The 12,375-nt window shown below is 46.4% G+C and overlaps 1 protein-coding gene across 1 annotated transcript in view; it reads left to right on the forward strand.

The window, feature by feature from the left end:
* DEF6 (DEF6 guanine nucleotide exchange factor) overlaps positions 1-12,375 on the forward strand; it is an 86,404-nt gene that overhangs the window by 55,954 nt on the left and 18,075 nt on the right. The window contains exons 8-9 of the mRNA XM_053457864.1: positions 409-575; positions 1,763-1,961. Of these exons, the coding sequence (XP_053313839.1) occupies positions 409-575; positions 1,763-1,961 (366 nt within the window). The remainder of the gene's footprint in view (positions 1-408; positions 576-1,762; positions 1,962-12,375) is intronic.

Genomic DNA, 12,375 nt, shown 5'->3' on the forward strand with positions numbered 1-12,375 from the left:
GGAGTATATGTGTGTGTAAGGGCAGTGTATGTGTATATGTGTGTTTACGGGTAGGTGTGTGTAAAGGTCCTGGGAGGGAGGCTAACATAAGCCTTTTTTTATTAAAAAAAATCTCTGCTGCTGTTGACTACTCTTCCAATGATACTCAGCCAGCATTATGGTGGACACCTGGCTGGCTGAAAATCATGGGAATTGTAGTTCACAGCTAGCATCTGAAGCTTTACTGTTGACCATCTTTCACATTTTGGGAGGTATGTTATATTTGTAATTTCAGAGGGCAATGCAGTACTTAGATTGCACTTCCAAAAGTTATTTTTGTATTTTTGTTTTCCCCTGTATTTCCATTTTCCAGTCTTTTTCTATGGAGGAATGACATTTTTTTTAATTGTAATTTTCCCTTTGCACAAGGCACGTGCTACCATGCAAGCAGAGATGCAGTTAAAGGAGATGGAGGCGATGAGCCAAAAACAACGAATTTGTGAACTAGAACAACTGCAGCAACATCTTCAGGAAGCACTTGCACAAGAAATAAGAGCACGTCGGGATGAGGAGGACTACAGGCATGCTCAAGCCAAGTAAAGTAGATCTATTTATTTATCTTTCCAAACAAATGCAGACACTGGAGATATATATATATATATATATATATATATATGGCCCCCTTTTGGCGCCAAAACAGCCCTGAACTCCACTAGACCTCTGAAAGTGTGCTGTGATATCTATAACCAGGACATTAGCAACAGATCCTTTAAGTCATGTAAGTTGCATCCCGGTACCATCTGTTCTCCAGGTAAGCGACGCACACACACACCCCGCCATCCACGTGATATAAAACAAAATGTGATTTATCAGACCAGGCCACCTTCTTCCTCTGTGTTCCAGTTCTTATGATCAATTGACCATTGTAGCTGCTTTCGGCAGTGGACAGTGGGCAGGAGTCAGCATGGGCACCCTGACTGGTGTGCAGCTATGCAACAAGCTGCGATGCATTGTGTGTTCTGACACCTTTCTATCAGAACCAGCTTTAACTTTTTCAGCAATTTGAGCTAAAGTAGCTTGTCTGTTGGATTTTACCACACAGGCCAGCCTTCTCCTCTCCATGTGAGATTTGGCCGTGCATGACCCCTGCAGACTAGGAACACTACACAAAGAGCTGTAGTTTTGGAGATGCGCTAACCAACCGTCTAACCAGCACAATTTGGTCCTTCTCAAAGTTGCATATACCCTGCTGATTTCACATTAACTTTGAGAATGAAATGTTCACTAGCTGCCTCATGTATCCCAGTCACTGACAGGTGCCATGAAAACAAGATTATGTTATTTACTTGACCTGTCAGTGGTCATAATGTTATGGTTGGCCAGTGTAAATTATTCCTTTTTAAGAGTGCAATTGAGAACCATTTTGAGATGTTAGAGCTAGATTCTTAGAAAATATGAGAATGTTATTGAGATGATATTGTAGGAACATGCTGTAGCCCAGAAGTCATTATTGACTGGAAGGTCGCAACATTACACACCAAAAGTGGTCTTAATGAACAATACTGTGTATTGTATCAAAATGTAAAACAGGGGCTGAAACTCAATTAGACAGAGGGTTGGTTTAAATTTAGACATCTATTGGGGACATATGGCACTCAATAAAATAATCCACTTCCCATAAGAATACATTTTCATTTTGTTAGGCACTCATTACATAATTGCTTTATTGTTCTTATCTTAGTACATATGTAAATGTCCTATTTATTTTTTTATTACAACACAGGTTGCTGATACAAGAGGAAGAGAAACTGCGAGTATTACTCAGGATGAGAGAGGAGCAGATACATTATGTGGAACTTGCTCAGAGAGAGAAACAAGAGCTGCAGCAGGAGATGGCACTAAAAAGCAAAGAACTACAGGAGGCACAGAAGCAACTAGAAGACGTACAAGAGAACAGAGAGAGAGCTGACAGAGACGTGCAGGTCTGAGAGTCATAATGTTTCACTTATGCACATAGTCTTACTTAATGAAACAGTCCTATCTAATTTTATTTTTCAAATGTATATAGTACTGTGCAAAAGTTTCAGGCAGGCCTTCAAAACAGGATCAATTATTTTATGTAGACTTGTACAAAGTCTGGAATTTTGTAGACATATATGTACATGAAGGATTAAATAATTATACCAAACAGGTGCTTATTGTCAGCAATTTAATGTGTAGGTTAAAACAAATTCTTTAACAGAAGCAGCTATGTAGGAGCATAAAGTTGTTTGAAGGATGGCCAATCTTACTAACAAGCTGCTGGAGACTATTAAATGTCAAGTCATACACCATGGCAAGACTGAGAATAGCAAAAAGACACAAGGTAGTTTTACTGCATCAGCAAGGTCAATCCTAGGTAGACATTTTAAGGTGAACATGGGTTTTCTGATGTTCTGTCCAAGTTCTGAAGAACATAGATGCAGTGGAAGGCCATAGAAACAGCAGATGAAAGACACATCACGTTTACAATTGGAAGATGTCCTGCAATGCCATCAGGCCAGGACTGGCACTCTGGCAGAAAACATACATCCCAAGTGAAAACAGTGCCAAGCAGCTCAACTACTCTCTAAAAACAGTGTGCAGAAAAATGGCAGCAGGTGCTCTGGACTGATGATTCAAAATGTGAAATATTGGGCTGTAGCTCTGGGCAGTTTGTTTGCCAAAGGGCTGGAGAGTGGTACAAGAATTAGTGTTTGCAGGCAACAGTGAAGCATAGTAGATGTTCCTTGCAAGTTTTGGGCTGCATTTCTGCAAATGGAGTTGAGAATTTGGTCAGAATTAATGGTGTCCTCAATGCTGAGAAGTTAAGCCAGATGCAATACCATTAGGGAGGCATCCGATTGGCCCCAAATTTATTTTGAAACTTGACAATGCCTTTGGCTGTATGTTTGGGGTTCTTAAGAACCATATTGAGCATGAAGAAGTACAAGGAGTGATGGTATGGTCCCCACAGAACCCTAATCTCAACATCATTACAAAATTACACAAAAGGGTAGAAGGAAAAGAGGCTCCCTAAATCTGCAGAAGAACTGTGGTTAGTTCCCCAAAATGTTTGGAAGAAACTACCTGCCATGTTCCTTACAAAATGTGTGCAAGTGTAACTAGAAGACAAAGCTATTTTGAAAGCAAAGGGTGCTCACAGCAAAATAATGTCATAAGGTAGCAGCAGCAGTAATAGTAGGGCCTTGGGTAGACACATGCGCATGTCGCACAACACTCAACTTCCCCCAAAATTAGAAAAAATATTTCAAGAATGACCCCTTAGAGTAATGAAGATGATTGCTCTGCAGAGGCAGGGCAGGCACTGTCAGACAGACACAAGCTGCCAGAAACTGAATCCCTTTCCCCATTTAGAAAAAAAGTAGAATCAATCCCCTCAGTGCGCAGGGCAGGCACAGGCAAGCAGAGATATCCAGCCAAAAGACTGAATCCCTCTACCCTGTGTAACAAAAAAGAAGAATTTATTCTTTAAAGTAACAATTAGTCTGAGCTAGAGCCCTGCGCTGGACTGTTTTTTGCTCCCGCTGATTTTTTTACCAATGCCGCCCGCTCCTGCAATGTGGGTGTTCCACTCCCGCCCGCTCCCACCACATTTGTGGCCAATCCTTCCTGCTCCCGCCACATTTGTGGCCAATTAAACCCACCTCTTTACCTGAACTGCAGATATCCCGCGTAGTCCCGCAAGGCTGCCCTCGAATTGCTCCCTCACAGCATCTCTTCTCTTGGAGCAAGAGAGGAGACACTGTAAGGGAGCAACGAGAAGGCAGCCTTGCGGGACTGCACGGGATTACCAGGACCCGCAGGTACAGTGCCTGACCACCCGCAACCTCAGCAAGACCGCCCGCAACTGTCCTGCCTCTACTGCTGTGGCTCAGACTTGAGTACTGCATTGGGAGGTGGGTCCCAATGCAGTCCTCCAGTCTAAGCCACAGGAGTAGAGGCAGAACAGGGCAAGACGCAAGGCAAGCTCTGCCAGACATACACAACCAGACTATGCAAGATTGAACATGACTAAATCTTTCCTACTATAATAAAAAAAAGAATTGATCCCACAGAGTAAGGAAGGAGATAAAGCCTCAGAGGCAAGGTACAGGGCAGGCACTGACAGGCAGACACATCCAGCCACAAGTCTTAGTCTCCTCCCTCATATTAGAAAAAAGAAGAATTTATCCCTCAGAGTAAAGCAGCAGATTGAGACACAGATGTAGGGCAAGGCACAAGGCATGCATTGGCGGATGGACACATCCAGCTACATGGCTGAACCCCCTCAATATTAGAACAAAAAATGGATTGTCCAGAAACAGAAAGGAGTCAGCAGCAGCAGAGATAGGACAAAGCAAATGACAACAGGCAAAGAGGGCAGACCGCACCCAGAGCCGGCCTTAGGTGTTGTGGCGCCCTGTGCGGACTACTCCTCTGGAGCCCCCCCTCACTACCCCCCTCTCTGCCCCTTCAAACTATCCCCGTCTGCCCCTTCAAACTACCCCCCCTCAAACTACACCCCCCCTGCCCCTTCAAACTACCCCCCCGCCCCTTCAAACTACTCCCCCCGCCCCTTCAAAATACTCCCCCCCGCCCCTTTAAACTACCCCCCCCCGCCCCTTCAAACTAATAGTCCGGCGCTCAACACGAGATGCCGGCACCACGTTGGAGTCACGGAGAGTAAGGGGTGCCGAGCGGTTGCTGAGACCTTCACGAGCAACCACTCGGCGCCCCTGCCCGGGACTTAGATTAAAGCATCGAGGTTTTTTTTTTTATTTTTTTTTAAACTTTATTTAACATGAATGATGTTAAATAAAGTTTAAAAAAAAAACAAAACAAAAAAAAACGACGCTTTAATTTAAGTCCCGGGCAGGCGCCCCTGCTACCACGGCGCCCTGTGCGGTCGCATAGGTCGCACACCCCTAAGGCCGGCCCTGACCGCACCAACAACGAAGGCTCCTTATTGCTCGAGCAGGACTCCACCAGATCCCCACAAGCATTTAAACAAATTCAAAAGATGATCAGCAATAGGATAAACGAGTGCAATTTTATTCCAAACGTGTAGTGACGTTTCAACCCACTCAGGGTTTTTTTTATCAAGCCTAAATAGTGCATGGTCAAAAGGTTAGTTTAAATGTCAAGTAATTAGCAACCATGTGATCAAAGGTATCTAGATCTTAAAGTGACAATGCATAAAAAATCTAAACAATACAAAGTCCTAATTTACATAATTCTATATGGTTGACCAAAACAAATGTATCAATTCAGAGATTTTTTAATAGTACCTTACAAAAGTGTCATGTTTGTTACCATATACCAATTATCAATTTTTGTGGTGATAGTTGATCTATGTTTTGGGAGTCTAGTTTTGACTTTCTGTGTTGTTTCCCCAATGTAAAGTGAATCACAGGTGCATTTTAACATATACTGTAGACAACAGTATTTGACACAGTGTCGCATGTGCAAAAGGAATGGTTTGAATACCATTTATCCTTAGTTGGATGCTTGAACTTCTCACCCTTTAGGATACCTCTACACGATACACAATTTGAACAGGAAAAGTTACCCAATCTTTTTGTACCCAAGAAATGTTGTGGAGCAGCTATCCTGTCCAGGGAAAGTTCTGTATGAACAGTCATGGAGATTCGTACTCTGTTTATATGTCACATAGGTTGATTTTTAAATTTTCTGAACAACGGCATATGAGTCCCTTAAAATATGCCACTATTTGCCTTTTGAATATGTTTGCTATAAGTGTCATAGACTGATAAAAACTCTGTGGCCTAATGCTTTTTCTAAGCAATTCAGATGTTTCTCTAATATTTACATTGGCACAAGTCTCCTTTCATAGGACAGCACATCCAGACTATATAGGATTGCACAGGACTGTTTCTCTAATATTTACATTGGCACAAGGACAGCACATCCAGACTATATAGGATTGTACAGGACTAAATGTTAGAAAAATGTACAAGAATTGATCCCTCAGCACTGGCAGGCAGATACATCCAGATTGTTCATGATTAAATAGGGCTAAATCTCCCCTAATGTTAGAAGAATTGATCCCCCAGGGTAAGGAAGGAGGCTGAACTGCAAAAGCAGGATAGGGCACAGGGCAGATATTGCCAGACAGACACATCCAGATACTTTATGCAGGACTGGATTAATTAAAAATGTAAAGAATTAATCCCTCAGTGGAAGGAAATAAATTGGGCAGCAGCTAAGGGGCAGGGCACAGGGCAAGCATTGACAGACAGAGATATCAACCTGCTTGGTACAAGACTGAATTTTTTTAAATTACCAACCAGTGCAGGAAAGAAAGTAGAGTAGCAGCAGCACTGGTAGTAAAGCATGTGACCTTCGCAGGCACTGGGGTATAGGCACATCCAGCCCCTTGATTGAGTAGATTTCCCCCAATATTAAAACAAAATGTATCACCTCTTGCTGATAGGTGTTGTTTCATACTAGAATTGGTGAGATGTCTCAACTCTTTTACATATACAGCATACACTGCACACGGACCGGAATGGCAGAGAAAACATGAGACATTGAGAACATTAGTGGAACAAATCAGGTACATAAAAGAGTAAAGCCACCCCCAAGGGGGAGGACGAAACGAGGCAGATAAGCAGTTAGGTACCCAATAGTACAGTGCCATAGAACAATGTGTAAAACAAAAGGAAACAAAAACAGAATAAAACATGTCTGTCCCAGGGTCCAGCAGGTAGCTCCACTACATAGTCATTCTAACCAAAGGCACGATCATAAAAATAGACATAAAGAGACGCGTGAAGGAACCGTCTCGAGGACTTACACCCAGTAGGAGAGTAGCAGCAGACACCTAGAGGGAAACAGGTAAGGGACGATGTTCTAGGGACGTGATAAACGACCTCCAATGAAACCACTTAAGTTAAACTTTATGACCCGCACCCCTAGCTGACCACACTAGAACTTCCATCTGGTAAATGAATTTGACCTGATTAACCCAGGCCATAAAAGAGGGAGGGGTGGCTGACTTCCAGTGGCAGGGGAGGACCGTGTTGGCCGCATTAATCAGATGAAACGTCAAGGACCGCTTGTAGCTAGAAAAAGAAGTCTGTGTGTGATGGAGCAGAATGGCCTCAGGAGAAGCCTGGAAATCAGGATTGGCAACATCACGGATCGCCGTCATGACGGAATCCCAAAAGGGTCTAATATTATGGGGAAGTATAATACTGTCGAAAACAGTTGGCGACCTCCTCCGAACGGAAGCAAAGCCGACCCGCAGGGTCCCTAATACGTGGAATATAAGTTTGTGCCCTCTTCGCCCTCAGCGCCCGAGCCAGGAGCCTGCCAGGTTTGTCCCCAAATTCGTAGAACTGACGCCGTTCCAAAAGATAGTTACGCTTAGTCCTATCATCTAGGAAGGCCGCTAACCGCGTGCGTAGAGCAGAAAGCTCCACCTGGGTGGAGGGAAGGAGGGTTAATTTGTGGCGGGCTTCCAGACGTGCTATTTGTTGCGTAAGATCTAAGATAGCGGCCGCGCGGTTCCTTTTAACGGAAGCGCCCAACTTTATCAGGTGGCCTCGCAAGACCGCCTTATGGGCTTCCCAGATCATTGGATGCGAAACGGCAGGGGTGACGTTCTCTGCAAAATAATGTTTAATGTGAGAGGACAATTGGGAAACATGGTGGGGATCACTCAATAAATTCTCATTGAGACGCCAATGCCAATTGGTCCTGGGGAGGCCCGAGAGAGCAAGCTTCATGAAAACCGGGGCGTGATCACTAATCGTAGCCACACCAATGCTAGCCGAACGCAGGAGCGACAAATGGAAGTGGGACAGAAAAAAGGCGTCTATGCGTGAATATTTACAGTGACTAGGGGAAAAATAGGTATAATCCCTCACAGTAGGATGGAGGGCTCTCCACGCATCCACCATCTGGTTCAAACGCAATTGGTGGTTCACTTCACGAATCATTGAAAAGGGAACATGGGAGCTCCCCGAGGAAGTGTCAATCTTAGGGTCCAACACCATATTAAAGTCCCCCCCAAGATGGTAATACCCTCCTGGAAATCAGCCAATTTGGACAGGATCAAGGTAACAAATCGGGCTTGGTTACTATTAGGGGCATATATATTTGCCACAGTGACTTTATGAGAGCCCACAAAGCCCTTAACAAAGACAGCTCTTCCCTCAGCATCCTTCCACGCCTCAGAGGGTCTGAAGCGAATGCACTTATGAATGAGGATAGCCACCCCCTTGGTTTTGGAGGAAGGGGAACTGGACAAAAATGAGTGAATGAAGTGTCTATTTAAAAGAGATTCCCTGTTAGCAGAATAATGTGTTTCTTGTACAAAGGCGATATGTGTCTTAAAGGAGCGGAGAAACGCTAGGAGTTTACAACGCTGTTGGGGTTTATTGAGGCCTCTGATATTCAACGAGACCAAGTTAAGAGATTGAGGAGCCATACAGAAGAATGAGAGAGCTCTGAGAAGAGCACATCCGATACCTTGGACCCCTGGGACATGCAAACAAAACAATAAAACAGAACATAAACCAAACTGTGTATAGTGTGTCTAACGTGTGGTGCGATGCAAGGGACAACATCCCTAGTAATATTGCTGTAGCAATATGCAGGGTGAGCACGGGGACTGCTATCAGGCCCAAATCAACCGTCCACTCAAGGGCAGGAAGGCTCTGGGGGGGGTGCCGAGGAGGGCAAAGAAGGAAAGGACCGGAACGGTCCCTAAAACCAAAGGTGACAGGGAAGAACTATACGTCCCCGTCAACGGGACTAAGACAAAGCATGATTACCGCTTTGGGGAGGAGAACCCGGGAGCCGAAGTAACGGCCTAAGAGCGCTAGGCGCCCTGCTGGCTAGTAACAAAAATGTGTAAGAGGAGCAAAAGAAAAAAGAAAACCGTGTGATGTGTCAGAGAGCACTACTGAGGCCGGTGAGAGTCAGACCCCCACAAACTGCCGGGGTCCCAGCCTGGCAGGGAAAAGGAAACTGCCTAGTCTTAGTGGAGCGGGTGCGAAAAATGTAGTGTGGTGTACGAGCGATGGCACGTGTATAACGGAAAAACGGGACGATCGAGCGAGGAACTAAAAATACAGAAAAAACTAGAGAAAAATGCCGAAGTCCGAAAAGTCAATATGCCAATGTCCAGAGCACCTCACCCACGGAGTGCGTGAGAGCACAGACGCGGGTACAGGAGATGACACCAACTCACCACCCGGACCGGCGGAGAACCCCAATCGAAGAGCGTCGGCCAGCCAGAATTCAGGAACCCAACGGAGGACGAAAATCTGGGAGCGAAGCCAGACCCTCAAGGGTCTCCATCGGTCGGCGTCGCTGTGGTCGTGGCCCGTCGAGACGTCTTCCTACGGTGCACCGGGGCAGTCCAGGACCTGGCCGGTTCGTTCAGCTGCTGCAGAACCTCAACGGAAAGTTCCCAATCCGGAAGGCGAATGGCTGGAAGATCCAGGTGAGTAAGAAAAAACTCCAGGTCGCTGTGATGACGGGGGGTAAGGACATCCTTGTCCTTGCGGGCAATGAGGACAAACGGGAAGCCCCACTGGTACGGAATATTCGCTGCACGTAGCGCTGCTGTAACAGGTTTAAGGGCTCGACGCTTCTGCAGGGTGATTGGGGAGAGGTCTTGAAAGATCTTGATCTGTTCTCCCTCGAAATCCAAGTCGCCCGAAAGGCGACACGCTTTCAGCACAGCCTCCTTAACAGAGTACTCGTGCAAACAGCATACCACGTCCCTCGGTGGAGCCGAAGGGGGGCCTCTCGGACGGAGTGCCCGGTGGGCTCTGTCGAACTGTATCGGGGTGTCGTCAGGCTGCTGGAGAAGCTTATTAAATAAAGTTTGCAGCGTCTTGCGGACGTCAGCAGCCGAGACCGATTCGGGCAGGCCTCTGATGCGTAGGTTGTTGCGCCTTCCCGTTGTCCAGGTCCTCAAGCTGTCTGTGTAGGGCAGTAAAAAGTTCCGAGTGATCTCGGTGCATAGCAGACAAGGCATCAACCGCCTCGCAGGTCTTGATATGGTCTTCCTCCAGCGTAGCGACACGGTCACCAATATGCTGAACATCTTGCTTGATCGCGGTGAGATCAGCCCGAACACCTTGTAAGGCCTGGTCCAAGGCGGCATCGATCACCGAGACCAGATCCGCCTTCGTGGGTACTGCTTCAGGGCGTCTTGCCAGGTAAGTGACTCCGCCGGAGGATCTGGAAGCACGGCGTCCTGGTCTAGCGAGGCGTCGTCGGAGCATTCTCTCGCTCGACTCGAGGGAGAGGGCGCCATCTTGGATGCATGGCCCCGAGATTCGGAGTCTTGGGAGCCCCGGAAAAAGTGCCTCACCGAAGGCGCCATAGGTCTCTCCCGAGTGTTGGGGGCTTTAGGAGTGCCGGCCGAGCGATTTGACTTCCCCATGATCGCGGCAGCGTAAAATAAATGCGGATAGTCCCGAGACGGTGGACGGAGCTGCGGTCTTATGCAGCCATCTTGGATCGGCGCCGGCCCCGCCCCCCCTCCCGAAAATACATCTGATGCTATTGTCTGACCGTGCCTGCCCATCTATTCTCTGGGAAGAGTAGGGACATTGCAGTGATGGCAGTGGTGTCACCAGTGGTGCTATTTGTTTTATGTGCTTCACTATATAGTAGTTTACAAGTTTTGATCCCAGCAAGGCATCCGAACATGAACCCCTCTGATCAAAATTTCACCTCACATTGGTAGATGGGGTGGAGAATATTTCACCGCTACTACAACCAGGATGTTTGCTTGTACTGCTGTTGCTTCATGATATTGATTGTGTTTCTGATGCCAGACGTGAAGGCTTCAGCCTTCAGCTTCAGCAACTGCTGCATGCGTCAAGCTTTTTGCCACAGTTTAAGCCTGTCAGGCCCAGTAGACAGTTTATTATAAATATGTGTGTAGTAGATGCATTGGCTGGTTACCCATTCAGGCAGAGATGGTATGAGGGTGTAGTGGCGAGCAGGGGAGGGCTGGCAGCCTAAGGCCTGGGGGGCAAGTCAAGTGAAGTGGCCCGTTGTGCCACGAATCAGCCCACCATACATGCCCTCACGCTGCTCCCATCACTATGCGGCCATCAGACTGCTGGAAAACTGATCTAAACTGGCGATGCGTGCTGATGCTGCCGGCCGGAGCTACTTTAATACTTTTTTTAAAAAAAAATTAAAATGGCGAGCATGAGGCTATTAAATGAAAAAAAAAGTTTTAAAGTAGCTATGGCCGGCGGCATCAGCACGCATCGGCCGTTTAGATCAGTTTTCCAGCAGTCTGATGGCCGCATAGTGATGGGAGCAGCGTGAGGGGTGAAAGCTCCGCCCTCGCACTCACCTTTCACTCCTCACGCTGCTCCCATCACTATGCGACCATCAGACTGCTGGAAAACTGATCTAAACGGCCGCTGGGTGCTGATGCCACCGGCCGGAGCTACTTTAATCCTTTTTTTATTTATTTAATATGCCGGATCGGCTTGCCATATTAAAAATAAATAAATAAAGTATTAAAGTAGCGCAGGCCGGCAGCATCAGCACCCAGCGGCCGTTTAGATTAGATTTCCAACAATCTGATGGCCGCATAGTGATGGGAGCAGCGTGAGGGGTGAAAGGTCCGTGCGAGGGGGCGGAGCTTTCACCCCTCACGCTGCTCCCATCACTAGACGGCCATCGCATACGGCCGCTGGGTGCTGATGCTGCCCGCCGGTGCTGCTTTAATACTTTTTTTTTTTCATTTAATAGCCGATCCGGCTTGCCATATTAAATTTAAAAAAAAAAAGTATTAAAGTAGCGCAGCCGGCGGCATCAGCAACCAGCGACCGTTTAGATTAGATTTCGGGCGGCCTGGGGGGCAATTGTCCCCCGGCCCAGCCCGCCCCTGGTGGCGAGAGTTTAAATGAGATGCGGTGTGAACCCAATGAACCATACATGAGGTTTACTTCAGTCAATTGGCATCTTTGTGTTATTATGGGAGTCCTTTTGCCTAAACCATGAGCAGGTGGCAAATTTGACACCTGTCCTAGCCAGAAAGGCACCATTTTGACCCTGCAAAGAACCCTCCAGCAAACAAAGGAATTACAAACTCAGCCCCTTTTCTACTAAAGGTTATATTTAAAAGATTAAATATAGATCCAGGGCTTAACATCTGGGGGTCCTCGTATTTATATTTGAGGTGTCCCCATTTTTCCTAACAGAATGACACCAGACAAGGTTGGGGTATCTCCAATTAAGAGATAAACAAAAGTCTGCTGTGTTAGATCACAGACTGGCCGTGTAAGGTCTTTATGGAAAGAGGAAATTCTGACAAGTCTGAATCTGAAAATATAACCTTTATAGAAAATTCATACTGCAAGATAT

Source organism: Spea bombifrons, chromosome 2 (assembly GCF_027358695.1).
Source record: "Spea bombifrons isolate aSpeBom1 chromosome 2, aSpeBom1.2.pri, whole genome shotgun sequence".
Lineage (NCBI taxonomy): Eukaryota > Metazoa > Chordata > Amphibia > Anura > Pelobatidae > Spea > Spea bombifrons.